The following is a 15,440-nucleotide window of genomic DNA, read 5'->3' as shown; positions in this document are numbered from 1 at the left end:
AGAAATGAGCATTCGGAAGTATTCAAATGATATTTATCAACTGAAGGTTCCTGGATGCGTAGGATGTAATCCTCCTCAAATTTCCTTCAATATCCTTGGTTTCTCATAATGTATCTGTTCTGTCGTCAACAGGGTTTGACATTCAGAATTCTAAGTTTACCTCGAGTTAAGCTTAGGCATACCACTAAACCCCATTGAAATGTTTTTATCATCTATACATAGTGGTTGGAAGTTGTAGGTTCCACTCACAAAAGGAGCACACCTGTGTCGTCTTTATGTCCTTGAGCAAGGCACTTCGTTGGCAGAGACAGCAAAAATTGGCTGAAATTGCTATCAGGCTGGAATATGGCCTCTTTTATAACAGGAACTCTGGACCGGTACCCCCTCCATTTCCACCTTCAATAACAGAAGGCAACCACTTAACATAGGTTATCCATTGCGGTATAGAAAACTTAGATAACTGTGGTGGGCTGCTTTATGTACTGATTGCTCCCAGGTCACACCATCCATCTAAATATCAATTTATCTCATGTTTCTCAGGCCCTGTAGTAGGTGAAAGGCCTCTCTAGCTTTGTTGGTGCTGCTGATGGTTAACCTCCTCATGTTTCTTTTATCACCTTCCTCTGAACTCTGCTTCTGCTATCCAACGCAAATGCCAATAGAGAGATAGTCAGGATAGTTTGCTAGTTCATTCAGGTTTTAACTTGCTATTGGCCTGGTTCTTCGCTGATGGTATGCTAGGCCTATACAGGTGCAACAAGTTTAATCAAGTTGGAAGCTCAGCAAAGTTCGCTGTCTTCAGTCTATTTGCAGATAGACCTACAGTACAGTACATCATTTTCTTGTTGAGTATGCAGTTTCGTTTGGTTATCAGGTTGGAAAGGAACTAGGTCGACAACTACATCTACTAGGCTACTTGGCTCATAAACATCTGCCAGTTCAGCGAAATTCAATTCTTTTGTCCTTGTGTTTTTGTATTCTCTGGACAGTGGTTTGTGTAATCAATTCCCCCCTAAGGCTCTTAAACAAGCTTTAGTGTCATATAAAGTGGATTATGCCATGTTATTCACCGAGTTGAACCATCATTTTTCAGCTCCTGGTGCACAGTTTTTGTAAATGTCACTGTATTCTGTTCTTGCTCAAAGGTCAATTCTCAGTGGAGTCGTGTCTGACACTTATTGTGGAGAAATTGCTGCAAAGTTGTTGGCGTCCAGCAGACCTGAGTATATTAGATGAAGGTGCCTGGCGATGTCCTGAAATAAAGAAGTTGGAGATAACTACAGTGGAAGCATCAACAGATCTTGCGGATGCAGAACACCATGATATTTTTTTAGGTTGGAGAAAATGCTTGTCAAATTGATGCATCAAAATCGTCTTGTAGCAGTTGCAAGGATTACTAAATAATGGACTCTTCTATTGTTCATTGGAAACTAGACGTTGGTACCGTTCTACTTTCATTGGAGAAACAGACAGCCATACAACTGCACAGATAACTTGATAAGCCATCGAGGAATTGCCAATGCAAAACTGTTCAGGAAATTGTCAGGAATATTCTTCGATCTAAACCAGATTTATTATAATAGTGCTCCAATATAACAAGGCTATTGACTTGAATCAGCATCCATTACTCAACTGACACAGGAATTAAGGAGATTTGGTTTGAGGATTATTGTGCTCGGAGCATCACTATTGGTCTTTTTCACTCGTACGGGAATTTGAGACACAGATACTTAAGTTGTCTTCATGAAGAGGTTGTTTTGAACTAATGTTTAACTTCAAGAAGTTTTGAAATTTGGAATTAAGTTTAAGTCAGGGAAGGAACTATCTAGATTGTGGTGATAAACTTGTATATCTGTCAGATTGGTAATATTGCTCAAGGTCACTCTAGTCTTCTTTAGAATTTTTGTGCTTCATTGAATTGGTTTGAGTGATCTCTATCCAACAAGATGAGAAGGAATCAGCATGTCGCGTCCATGCAGGGCTATGAGGAGATGCCGGATTATCTCAAGGATAATTGCTTCATGACAGGTAGGTCAGTTCATTTAAGCTCATATCTAGGTCATACAATGTACATCTAGGTCATTGCGACCTTGTTTATGGGATAGTGAAATGTTCGTCTCTTCACTGCCCATCTAGTCTGACCTTGACACAGTAGTTGGGTGTGAGCAAAAGCAACCAGAACTTCTTGTCCTATTGCCGGCCACCCAACCTCATACATGTATATCAATGTTGACAACACCTTGGACCAAAAAAGCTAATGAACACCCTACATAAACATACTCTTCAGCCATGATTTGCCGCGCCTCTGGGCAATGAAAAGTTGCAAAACATAGAAAGGTAAAGGGTATACATGTATACACATTCCTATCTTCTCTTACATGTATGTTTTAAGGCAGGTTGTGCATGATTTACCTCATGTTATGAGTATCCGTCTAAATGTCATGAGTTAGTAGGCCTCAGATTCCTACCTGCAACTTTCTAAAACATTTTCTTTCGGGTTAGATGTATGAGAGTAGGACCTTTGGATGAGAGTGCTAAGGTGCTGTAACTATTTGAGCAGGAAGTGTTAATAGACTGATTGAGCTTTACTTATAGTTGCCCTGCCATTCCTTAAACTTTTTTAACAACATATGTTAACCATATCATGGCAACCTGTTGCGTTTAAAGGTTCTTTAATTCCCATTTGTAATGTGTCTATTTCTATCTCCCAGGTGGTGTTTGGGGATATAATTTCCCTGATATCGATATCGAGCAGGAATGCTAGAGAGTGTGAGGCAAGCCAGTTGAGCTCACCTTGCTCTGCTTGAGAGGCAGTATTGGCCAAGTATCTGACCCTGGGAGGGACTGCTTTTTGGACTGCAAGTGGAAAAATTCCAAGCCATTTCTTTATTGATGAACTCTTTGGTTTTTTACTCTCATTTGAAAGGGCCAGTTTATATGATTCCATCGCTGGATGATATATACCCCTGACCTCCTTGCGAAGCAGCAGCGACACTCACCAAATTGTGTCACGTGGTGTAGGAATGGAAACTTATAGAATAACATTACAAAGCATTGTATTTTGCTTTTACTTTTAAGATCAAGATTCAAACAAGATCCAAATTGACTTTTCATTTAACATCTTTGATGCCCGAAGTCATACCTGACTTATATCATAGGAGTTGGCAGAAAATGTCATCTGGGAATGTTCTTCTACATTGACAATAGCTTTCCTTTCAAAAGTACCAATTGTTTACCAATTTTGTGTTTGATGTGTGCATGATTAGCCTCCGAAAGTGCACTAGCTACAAGGAAGCATTGCTTAAGAACATCAAAAGCGAGGAGTTCATGTACCTTTACTGAACTATTAATACTTGTTACCTGAAAAGTGAAACCTGTTTGAATGTTTCATGTGTTCTGTGATATCTCGGTGATGAGCTGATTTGTAAAGTGAAACTCGGAGAACGTAAAACGCTAAAGCATCACACAAACGATTTTTGTCGCTGTGGTTATAATTAGCCTGTTTTTTGTTGCCTGAAACCTGTTTGATATCTATCGCACGTCTTAGCATTGACCAATTCTTGTAACAGACACCTGCGATAAATCTTGCAAACTCGTGCATTATGTCACATGTAAAGATCACTTGTCTGCAGTTCACTTTACAAATATGTTTGGCTCTGAAGTCATGCATCTCCACCAATATGTGTCCATCACCCGACTGATACTGGAGTCCATCTGACTAACATGGTCTGACCTAAGCCAACCTAATGGCTTTCCCAGGGCGTCTAAGCTCCTCTCAGTAATGGCTCTGGCTATATCTCTAATCATATTATTGTCAGTCAGTATCATCACACTAGTGAGCATTGATGACCAGTTTCCTCCCCAGTGACATATTTGTGGCAATAATTACAATTAATGGTATATGTATGATTGGGGTGAGAAGGCATACTGGTAACTTTACATTCGTCATGTTAGCCAATACCAAAACAAGTTTTTTTCAAATGCCAAATGAAATTTGTTTCTTGCTTTGCCATGATGTTACCAATATATAGGTTGATGGGTTATGTGGGAATAGGATATCCCAGTTGCACCCCTGAGACATCAGAATTGTGACTCCTTAATTGGTAGTACAAGTAAAGTTTGAAGTGGTGAAAACCATGAGAATCATCCCTGGTAAACTGAACCCTTCACCGTCACCCTTACCCTTATATCAATCCTTGCTTTTAGTTATGATTCTCCTGCAAGGGACACCAACTCTTTTGTGATAGTCCCTTGGGGTGGGAGCATTACCAGCTCAAGGCTATCAAGCTTTTCCTTTGTCATGCCAGAGAACTAAGCCCATCATTATCTTTGCCTTTGTGTAAAGATCCTCAGATCGTGCGGCCTTGAGTCAGAAATGTACCTCCATTCACCTTAAGAAGTTGCTTTGGTTCGCCAAAGGTTGTAAGTCAATGAAAAGTTGGTAGTTGTTGTTTCAAAAATTTAAGGTAATCTACTTGATAAGTCTTTCGATCGATTTTGAAATTGCTCTTGCTGGCTGACTGTCTGTGGTGTCGACATCTATTGGTTGATGTCGCTGAATCCTTCCAGTCTTTTGCTCAATCTTTAGAATATATCAAAACGTTCTATTTTAATACTACAAGCAGCATTTCTGGCTGCTGGAGATTCCTCTTTTATTCCTTTGTGGCTGTCACAACTGGTACAATCTGATGGTAGTTCTGCCACCATTGTCACAGCAAAGCCAGGAGCTGTTCTTTGATGGTGAGTGGCTTCTTTTGTCAATAGGCAGTCTCGAGGCATATGGGAATAGCCATGAGATAAAGAAAGAAGGGATAAGCTCCTATCTGAAAATATTGTCAATAATATTAGGCCAAGTGAAATCAATTACTTGTTTCTCATCTCAGCCCTTCACCATTCTGAGACCACAGCATCTACAAAAAGTATGTCAAGTTTGACCTGACCGAATTTGCTGCAAATTGAAGGGTTAAGTGATGCAGGGAAAATCTGTCCATAGGCAAGGTTCTGGGATCTTCTGTTTAGCCATTGTCAAGCAGAGTGCACACATTTTGTGAAAATTCCAACTCTTTTGCATTGACCATTACATTATTACAATTTGGTTACAGATGCAGAATTTTGTCGACCACCTATGGATTTCATCATCTGAGTGTGTTGAAATCGACAAGAAAGAAAAATGAGAAGCACTTAATGGAAACGTGGTGGGCTGAGAAACAATAAATAGCTTTGACTAAGGCTGTACATACATGTTGTTGTTGAGAGCCTTAGATGATAGGGCATGAAAAAAATATCGGATATCTCATCGTATTGGAAAGGTCAGTAATACCGAGGGAATTTGTTTTTAAAACTATAACCTATGATAATGGCATGGGCATGGTCATTTTATGTGAAATTTCTTGAGAAGTTGGCATTCAGCCATTATTCAGATATCCATTTACATTGGAATTGAAATCGACACTGGATGCAGAGATACTATTCTGGGGTGGGATTCTCACAATGAAATGTTACAATTACTGTGGTTTCCATGGTGATTTAGAAATTGTATACAGCGATTTGATGACATGTTAATCGCTACTTATGAATTCTACTATTACGATTGATTGCTACCCTTGACTTATAATCTGAGCGTCGTGGGTATGATATTCAAGACTGCCACAGTGCTTGTGATCTAGGGAAAATCACTTAACTGGCAAAATAGACACTATATCTGAACAAGTGTTTTTGATGATGCGCCCTGGAAACTAGTGATTTCAGTTGGCATTTCATCCACAATCGCTCTGTTGTCATGGCTACATTGCAGCGACCAAAATTGCACTTTATCAATATAAGGAATAAGAGTAAGCAAAGAAACATTTTTGAACCAGCACAGCCTGGTTCATCCCAATGGGTATGCGATGCGAGCGGTTACATAGCCTAGTTTGTTTGATAGTTGGCAGATGGCAGTAACTACACTCCTATATGATATTAGTTTCTGTTCAAGATATAATGAGAACCTCATATTCACAGTCGTTGATAACTACTGGTACTGTAAGTATGCATTTTGGAACTACCAGGAGAAATCCAGCATCATGTTTGGCAGTGTGCACTCTTCCCGTAGTTTTCATGGTTTCTGATTTCAATTTCATAGTTCTTTTAAGTTGATATTCATGTCATGGGCAGCCAACAGCTTGGTGATAATGACCTTGATACATGTATAGATCTCTATTGGTCGTTTCTGCCCGAAAATCAATTTTTTTTAAGTTGATCAAAATGGGCTGATTTTTATCTTGGCAGAATCACTACTTCTGCAAAGCATTAACAGTGTGATTGCCAACAAGGGTAGACCATATCCTGTGATACCCAAGTATATACGGTCATCGTTTTTCCGTTGAGTGGCCAGATTGTGTTGCAAAATAAGCATCAGATGGGGGCAAGGCACGTAGTCTGAGAGTTATTCCTTATGTTCCAGTACCGGAGAGGCTTGGCCAGATATTGAGAACATGATCCTGAGACGTGCTCAGGATTCAAATGATTGTTGCTGGGAAAGTGCTGCGCAAATGAGCGATTTTTATTGCTGATACTTGCAATCATGATCACCAACGACAAAAATCTCTTATCGCGGTCATCGCAGGTACCAGCGACAAGAATCGCTGTGACTTACAATCAATATCATACACAGCAATAATTGGTTTTAGGTGTTGGCAAGCAATTATTTGTCAGTCAATGCAGCGATAACTATCACAGGTCGGCAGCAAGAAAAGCTTCTTTGCGAAGCACTTAACGGTTATTGGAAAAAAGTCTTGCCCAGTCATCTGTTGCAACCTGAGTTTGTAAAACGTTATCAGGTTGTGGTCAGACTTGTCCTCTGAAGTGATTTTTCCTGGCGTGTTCCTTGTGATTTATCGAGCATGCCAGAAAAGCACCCCATAGACCTGAGTTTTTTATCGCAGCAACCTGTAATATTTCTCAGTGCGATAAGCTAAAATAACATTGTGAAGTTATCATGCATTCAAATTCACTGAATCTTTGTATTTATAGTCTGTGTCATGTACACATGCATCAGTCTTGAAATTTGTATACATGGCATATCAACACAACTGAAAATTTTGATATTTCAAATATCCTATTTATTCCAATGGGGAAGGTTGATATGTATTATATCAGAAGCTCATGTAATAACATTGACTTTGATGAACACATCACGAGCATCAAGGGAAATCTCCAGTTATTTTAGTTTTTAGTTTTTATGAAAAAAGTCACCTCGAATTAGTGTTTGTGTTATGAATTTAATGATGATATCCAAATTATTCATGTGGCTGTCATAACGTGAGTTATGGATCGGTTTAAATGGCTTAACTTTTGATGAAATACCTAGCACCTGCTAATCAAACCGATTTAGTGCTAACCTAGGTTTCTCAAGGTTCTTATACAGGGTTGACACACAAGTCCTGCTTCCCGCATCTGACAAAATCCCATGTTTTTTGTGATTCCATCTGAAGATTGCTATGTGTACAGCAGTTCTCAGTCATCCTGAGAAAGGTTTCTGTGGCATATTGCCATGTCTTATTGAGCACCACAGAGATGTGGCTTTAACACCAGATTCTTCTTCAGATGGAAGAAAAAAACAGAAATCGCTAGTTTTAAATTACCCACGTGACAAGGCCACTTGTGCCTCTTGCTAGGATGGCTTTGTAACAAATCAGTTTAACCCATTCTTTTCCTTTGATTCCATGACAATACTGCTGGTAGCTAGCCTGATCAAGTGGCTTCACATTATTGAAAAAACTGCATGGTATCAGTGACTATTCGGTGATAAAGCACTTCTATCGAACTCAGTCTCACGATACAGTTGAACACAGTTGGTCTGTCACAAATCAATTTCAACCCTTTGAATGAGGGCAACTTCTTGCAGTGCGCCTTGAAGTATAGTGCCCATGAGTAACAAAACTGAGGATGATTCTCAGAGGGACAAAGAAAATCACCACCAGTTGTGTCTTGAGTTAAGAAAACACCCTCCTAGAAGACCTTAAGTTTTCCAACTATTGTTCATCAACCTATCACCATATCAAATAGCGTATTGTAACTATTGTGATGTCCTCCGCAAGCATTTTTTGCGGCATTACATCTTTAACTACTCAACATCGCGATACAGTGGAGTGTCTCGCGTCGATCCAGGGTAATCACAACTCCATTGATTTAATCCATTCCGCGTTATTCGGATCGGAGGGAGCATCGTTTGAAGCCGCTTGTGAGATTGCGGACGTACGCTGGCGAAATTCATTAGTTGTTCTGTCGCGGGCAGGGAAGTGTTGCTGAGGCTTACAGCGGATAATCTCATCAGAATATTGTGTTGATATAGGATTTGCGAACGGATTACATTGTTGTTAGTTACTGCGGCAACTAAATCGGTTGGTGATTTTTTTAGCGATAATTGGAGTCTGCAGGTTTGTGTAGCGATTTGCTGTTATCTGTTGTTGTTATCTTCGTCTGTGAGGAACACAAGGGCACCATGTTTCAAGGTAAATTTTCTTCACAGATTGAATCCCTTGTTATACAGTTATACAATACCATTTGTGACCCTCCATCACAGAACACTGTCACATTTCCACTCTTTTTGTTCGATCATGCTTGATAGACAAAACTCCAGTCCCTTCATGTGCAAAAAAACAAGGCTAAAATTTTTTTTAAACAAAAGTTAATAACCATGTCAAATTCAATTGTAAACATTACTGTTGTTTTTATGTATTGAGTAATGTACTTTCATTTGTTTCCTTTCATGAATGGTTCTAGCTGTTATCATTGTTTCTGTCAACAGACAATCTCAATCAATGACTGAATGAGACTACTCAATGAAATCTTTTATCTGAAAATGATAGATACTCGGAACAATTATTACTACTAGCCCACTCAAAAACAAAAATGTTTAAAAATCACTCACGACAAAGGTGTGGGCAGCATCTATAGTTTACTCTCCTATTATGCCTGTAACGTTATTGGCAAACCTATGATTCGTGAAAATCAGATGCTTATCAATTAGTTTGATTGGCACAATTTCATCATTTTGTGCTTTTCCAGTCAATTGTGTTCAGGTTAATTTAAAGCATCAGTTATAGTCATCACTGATTGTTATCACATTGAGATTAGTGTTAGTTCTTCCCCGATTGTCAGATTGAAGTTTATCGGAGGAACCACTGTCAAAGAATAACCTCTTATTGCATAATTTTAGTCAGGTCTCGATCCTTCACTTCGAGACAGGGTCATGATTTAAATATTCTAAACCGCCATCAACTTTTCATTTGAGCGGTCCATTGGGACACACAACAACATGTTCCAAGCATAAAAACATGTTTGGTACATATCTGCAATCATGACATGAGTTTGACTATCAGCTAGTCCCCACATGGGGGTTATTAGCCACCTGGGGGACTAGCTCCAAAAACTATTTTATGTTTAATATACTCTCCAGAGTATCTAGAAACAATTTAGTCAACTTATCTTTGCACATATTTTAGATGAGAACCCTGTTGATTCCCTTAAGCGGTCATTGGCTGAGTCCTGTTGAACGTTAGTCTACCTTCTTGTGACTTGGATCTCGTTTACATCCAGCTTTATGAGTTAAAGTATTTCTCAGCAGAGTGAAAGTCGTTTTGGAAAGGACAATCGACTTCTATCGTTTTGGTGGTGAAAACCGTTTGCCAATGACCTGACCAGACAGACTACGTAGTCAACAGCTGTCTCTCTTTGAAATATCACAGCATTATTACGAGACGTATTATCACAGCATAGTTACCAGATATATCACACGTAAACGGTTGTCACCTTGACTATGAATCTGACCAATGTGCTGTGCAAGATTTATACCCTCAAGTAGAATGTTTTTATTGATTTTCCCCTCCAATCTCTATCTTGTTGGGAAGTCAGATGATTGACCCCCAGTTTGATATAGACACTTGTCGAGAATGGTCATCATTGACTTTGCGATAGAAGTAGAGATATGAATGATAGATGTTGCTGTTCTCTCATGATAGAAAAGATGCGAATCTGCGTGTGACACAAAACATTTAAAAAACATTTCCTCAGTGCTGTGGATTGTGGAAAGGCCTGGGTTATCATGGAACCCGCATATTAACAATGGAACCCCCTTGTTTTTCATGCAACCCCATCATGTTTTGTCATCTGCAGATGACGCTGAAAACATTTCTAATCATTCTGAAAACAACGTTTTAGTTTTCATTGTCATTTTGTCTGTTGAGTGCGTTTAGCTTTAGAGAGCAAGAGAAAGAAAGAATGGGCTGATTGACAGTACCAGTTGTAATCCAGTCCTGTGATCGAATACGTTCATCCCAATAAGATTTTTATCCATAGCTACGAGACATATGTCTTTTACTAATTGCGACACACACTTGAAGCATTTCTTGATTGGTACAAGCTACCAATTACACCAGACGTCTTCGAGTGAGAAATAATCGATTTTTGCCTCCAATTTGCCGTGGTGATGTGAGTGACACTGCCTCCCGGAAATGGACGGCTAGTCCAGATTGGTCATCTGTAATGGCGGACGTCAGGCAAAGAAGTGATTGTAATTGCGAGATCTGTCATATTGTCCACCGACAGGGTATTTTTAAGACATGGTAGAGAAAAAGTATACATGCGTCCTTTGGGTCATGTAATGTATTCTCACCAAAGCAACATGCAAAATTTCTCACCAGGACTATTGGTGCCCGAGTGCTGTTGATACCTTTAGATCCTTAATTGATAACTATTCAGGCAGCAAGGATTCTATCACAGCCTTTGGCAATGTTATTGATAACCCAAAGTATGATTTTGACAGGTATCACTCTGCTCGGGTTTGATCTCAGCAGATCAATATTGACAGAAATAGTGATACATTTAAAAATATCAGGCTTTTTTCGTGGATGAAATTGACTTGGGCTGAAAATTTGCTGTGTATTGACTGCTGCCAGCTACAGGTGATAAAGTGTGTCGCTGCTGAAGAAGAAGATAATCGCATCATGCCAATCACTGTGGCAACTTTTTTGTGTCGCATCCCAAGTTGATTGCATTAGTCGTTTCGAAGGTTGTGAGGCACACGAGATGATTATCTACGGTAATTTCCTGCTGACCTTAGGGAATGTCCTGCTGACCTCAGCGAAGCTGCACTACATGACATCCGGCAAGAAATTATGTCTGTGTTTTTTTCAAAGTGGCAAATCAGCATTTGTCATTCTTTAGATTACTGTTGTCTTTGCTTGGTTTCACTGTACTATCAGACTGTATTCATATTTCATTTGAATTTTGGCAATTTTTTCTTTTAAGATTTAAATTTCGTCAATATTTGAGTCTTTGTCACATCATTAACACTGGGCATTGCAAGATGTCGATTTCTTTCCGCATGAAAATTGGGAATGTATTTACTCTCTTGGAACTACTTTATTGGGTAATATATTACACTTTAATCGTTTACACTGCGGGATTTCCATTCTAATTCCGTATTGATAAAACGTTGGCACATTCATCAAAATTCTTTCGCTTTGTTAATAAATAATAAGCCTGAAACCTTTCATTTAACACCATCAGTCAAGTTGGAAAGCTCGCATCATCAATCTGCCCCTAGTCCCATTGGCGTGATCCATTATATACCATCAACATGATCCATACATCTTTCATCGCTGACAGGCATCGTCAGATATTTGAAAGGTGCTTTTTTAGCTTTTGAAGCTTCTAAGGTTCTTCCACCAACACACAGTATGTACTCTATAGAGGTTTTCCAGTGAAATGACAAAGACCTCTATTTCTGAGAGGGTAGGGTGGATAAATGTATTGTAAAGTATGAAAATGGATACAGGCTGATGAAATATCAAGTAGACTTCGCCCATTAATCTGTTGTTATTGCGTTAAGCTCGCCTGCTCCCCGAGGTGATGGGATGTTATCACGATTTTGATTGATTTAGCTATATCTTCCTTCCCAATGGTGGATATTGAAAGTATCCATTAATTTAATTGACAAATATTGGCATTTAGAATCCAGTTTACAGATTTTGTTTATTTGAAAACTGGGATATGAAAGATGGAAATGGCGCAGACGCCACGGTATCGTATAAGCTCCCCAGAGGTGAGCTAAAAAGCGACCCACTTTCCCCTGAGGTAATTTTCATTAATGCTTGCAGCAAACCTGCCAGCTGGTATCTCACTTAATGTGATTGGTAACGATTTTTACCATCTCCGGAGTTGGCAATTGTCATGTTAACACTGCAGATTTCAGGTGCAAAGCTTTCCTGTTACAAGAATATGTTAACTTCGTAAAGTAGATGATGCCCAATTGTCGGCCATCTGTCTTCCAAGTTATGGTGAGAAACAAGTAATTAGATGACAGCAGAAAAGTAGTATCACCTGAGAACAGTATGCAAACCTTACTTTACATGCTCTTGCAATCTTGTTGCAGTTCCTACATTTGTTTTTGCCCCAGAGCAAACGAGACAATTTTTCAATGTTGTAATTGGAGCAGTACAATTTTTCCAATAATTTCCTGGTGAACCTTTATATATTGTTGCTTTTTGTCTTTTTATGTCGTTATTTTTCCTGTAATGTTTGTGATATGCCTCCCAGCAAACTGGTGAATTTGTTTATTTTTAATCAGGCGACACAATGGTGCATTCTGGTCCATTCAATATCATAGTCATGTGTAGAACTGATTTTAAAATGACTGACATCGCCATTTGTTTTCCCTTTTGAGAAAATTACAAAACGACAAGTATCTAAGTAAGCATCCTGAACTAGGCTGCACCTTGGCCAGCACCCTGAACTATGACGTACCTTAGCCAGCATCCTGACCTGGGATGCAACTTAGCCCTCATCGTGAACTATGATGCACCTTAGCCAGCATCTTGATCTAGGCTGCACCTTGGCCAGCATCCTGAACTATGACGTACCTTAGCCAGCATCCTGACCTGGGATGCAACTTAGCCCTCATCGTGAACTATGATGCACCTTAGCCAGCATCTTGATCTAGGCTGCATCTTCGCCATCTGAACTATGATACACCTTAGCCAGCATCCTGAACTAGGATGCACTTTGCCAGTATCCTGAACGATGGGGTGCACCTTAGCCAGCATCCTGAACTAGGCTGCATCTTCGCCATCTGAACTTATGATACACCTTAGTCAGCATCCTGAACTAGGATGCACCTTTGCCAGCGACCTGAACTATGGGGTGCACCTAAGCCAGCATCCTGAACTAGGCTGCACCTTTGCCAGCATCCTGAACTATGATACACCTTAGCCAGCATCCTGAACTAGGATGTACCTTGGCCAGTGTCCTGAACTATGGGGTGCACCTTAGCCAGCATCCTGAACTAGGCTGCACCTTGGCCAGCATCCTGAACTATGATACACCTTAGCCAGCATCCTGAACTAGGATGCACCTTAGCCAGCATCCTGAACTATGATACACCTTAGCCAGCATCCTGAACTAGGATGCACCTTGGCCAGTGTTCTGAACTATGGGGTGCACCTTAGCCAGTATCCTGAACTAGGCTGCACCTTCGCCAGCATGAGCCATCCTGAACTATGATACACCTTAGCCAGCATCCTGAACTAGGATGCACCTTGGCCAGTGTCCTGAACTATGGGGTGCACCTTAGCCAGCATCCTGAACTAAACCAATATCCCCAGCTACATTTTATGTCTATTCTTAACTGTCATCCTGGATTACCACAACATCCTGAACAATGATTAACTTAGCCAGTGCATCCTGATTAACAGCGTCTTTAATCATGTTCCTAGAAATCCCAAGGGGAGTCTGAAATCCGGGTATAAAACGTGATTCTAAATCAGCGTTGCCGTGATTTACACAGACATGTTACTGCCAGCGAAATGGAAACTGGTAGTGCGCTGTAAGTAATGCGCCATTCTCCCTGACCATTTAGATGATCTTATTAAGATTAAGAGCACAAAGCGATTGCAGGGAATATCAGATGTGGAGATTGGATGTAACCTGTTGTGGCCTTGAGGCTGCTGTGTGCACTAAATGGTTTGATCATGTTAGATACTTCCTCAGAAACTTCAGAAGCAACAGCGGTTGAAAACCAATGGCTCTGTGCATGTTGTGGCACAGTCTTGTCACAATGTGGCAGCTGTAAGTTGAATATATGGCCATACAAGGTCTTGGTTGCAAGGTGGAATTAAGTCTGAGGCTGGTTTTGCTTGGAGAGTTGGTCGGCCTTGGTTCGGCTCTATGTTAGATAATCGGAGACGTTGCAGCTGAAAAGGGTTGAAGTTCTCTGGGTAGACACTGTAGTGTGATCATAAAATATTAAGGAAAAGATAACATTCAATTTTGAGTTGTTGGGTGGAGTGGGAGTTGTGCTAAATATATGACTGGTTCTTGCATTTTAGGCCTTATTAAGGCCTGGACCACACCGTCCTTTAACAAGGTACAGAACAAACCACGCCTTCAACAATACCCAATGATCCCTGAATCATGTTCCCCACTTGGTCTATTCATCATAATATGGGTCAGGTGACCTCGTTGTCAATACTTGTGGAATGTGTTCTATGGACATGACGTCGGAAATACTGGGGAATTACCTAGAATATCAGTGCTAATTTTAGGAAATGAGCTATTTTTAGATATTTTGGCTTATTCTATGACTAGGAATGTTCCAGGTATATCATATGATTATAAAGATCACTCCATCATTTGATTGGATTGTAAATATATAGGTCAGTCCATAAAGGCTATACAGATCTTTTGACTGCGATCAAGACCAATTCTGATTGTATAAAGTCTTGAATGACTTTGATTATCAACAGTCAAAGTTAGAGTAAAGAAGGATTATAGTAGTGATCGTAAATTTTTTCGGAGCTTCCAACATTTCGAATAGGAAGGTAAGCTGAATCTGTTTTTAAACTTAATTGTCTGTTGGTATTGGTTAATGCAACTATGGGCTACTGTCAATCTATGCAGGACCCTATGGTTGTGCTTTATTCAAGTAAAATTTCAAATTTGATGGAATCATCTTGGATCTTTCTCGGCAACTGTCCAAAACGTGTTTTGATTCTATTTGCCATCACGGCCTCTTATCCCCCCACCCCCTAGAAACAAACACGGGCAAACTAAGCTGTTCCCCCCTGCTGGCAATCTGCCATTCTACATTGGTAAAGGTGTCAAAACTGTCATCTCAGGGCTGTATTTGGCCTTTTGGTTGGGGGTGGGGGTAGTTGACTCTCTGAGGGGCAGAACGCCACTTTTTGTTCCAAAGAGCGCCCAATATACATGAAAAACAGAGATGTGCGGATTGAAGAAAACATATCAGGGGGCATTTACCCACTTCAGCCCAACTAAATGCGCCCTGCATCTAAACATACATGTAGGAAAAGGGTTGTGGCACTACTTATGAGTTGGTTTGCCATAAGTCCTGGTGGCCAAAGTGTGTATCTGTTTTCGCACTTAATTTAAGCAATCGCGAT

The 15,440-nt window shown here is 40.1% G+C and overlaps 1 protein-coding gene across 12 annotated transcripts in view; it reads left to right on the top strand.

Moving 5' to 3' along the window:
* Positions 1 to 804: 804 nt before the first annotated feature.
* The window catches only part of LOC135491705 (protein kinase C delta type-like), a 65,259-nt gene continuing 50,623 nt past the window's right edge, over positions 805 to 15,440 (top strand). For 3 of the 12 annotated variants that reach the window (XM_064777733.1, XM_064777735.1, XM_064777732.1), the window contains exon 1: positions 811 to 2,028. In XM_064777733.1, coding sequence (XP_064633803.1) covers positions 1,947 to 2,028 — 82 coding nt within the window. In that variant the 5' untranslated portion in view covers positions 811 to 1,946. Of the gene's footprint in view, positions 2,029 to 8,205; positions 8,493 to 14,729; positions 14,859 to 15,440 lie in introns of those variants that run through there. The other 9 variants (XM_064777731.1, XM_064777729.1, XM_064777730.1 and 6 more) reach the window with 7 other exon arrangements.

The sequence above is a fragment of the Lineus longissimus genome, chromosome 7 (genome assembly GCF_910592395.1).
Source record: "Lineus longissimus chromosome 7, tnLinLong1.2, whole genome shotgun sequence".
Taxonomy (NCBI): domain Eukaryota; kingdom Metazoa; phylum Nemertea; class Pilidiophora; order Heteronemertea; family Lineidae; genus Lineus; species Lineus longissimus.
Note: the sequence above shows the minus strand (reverse complement) of the source record. Positions and strands in the feature narration are given on the sequence as shown.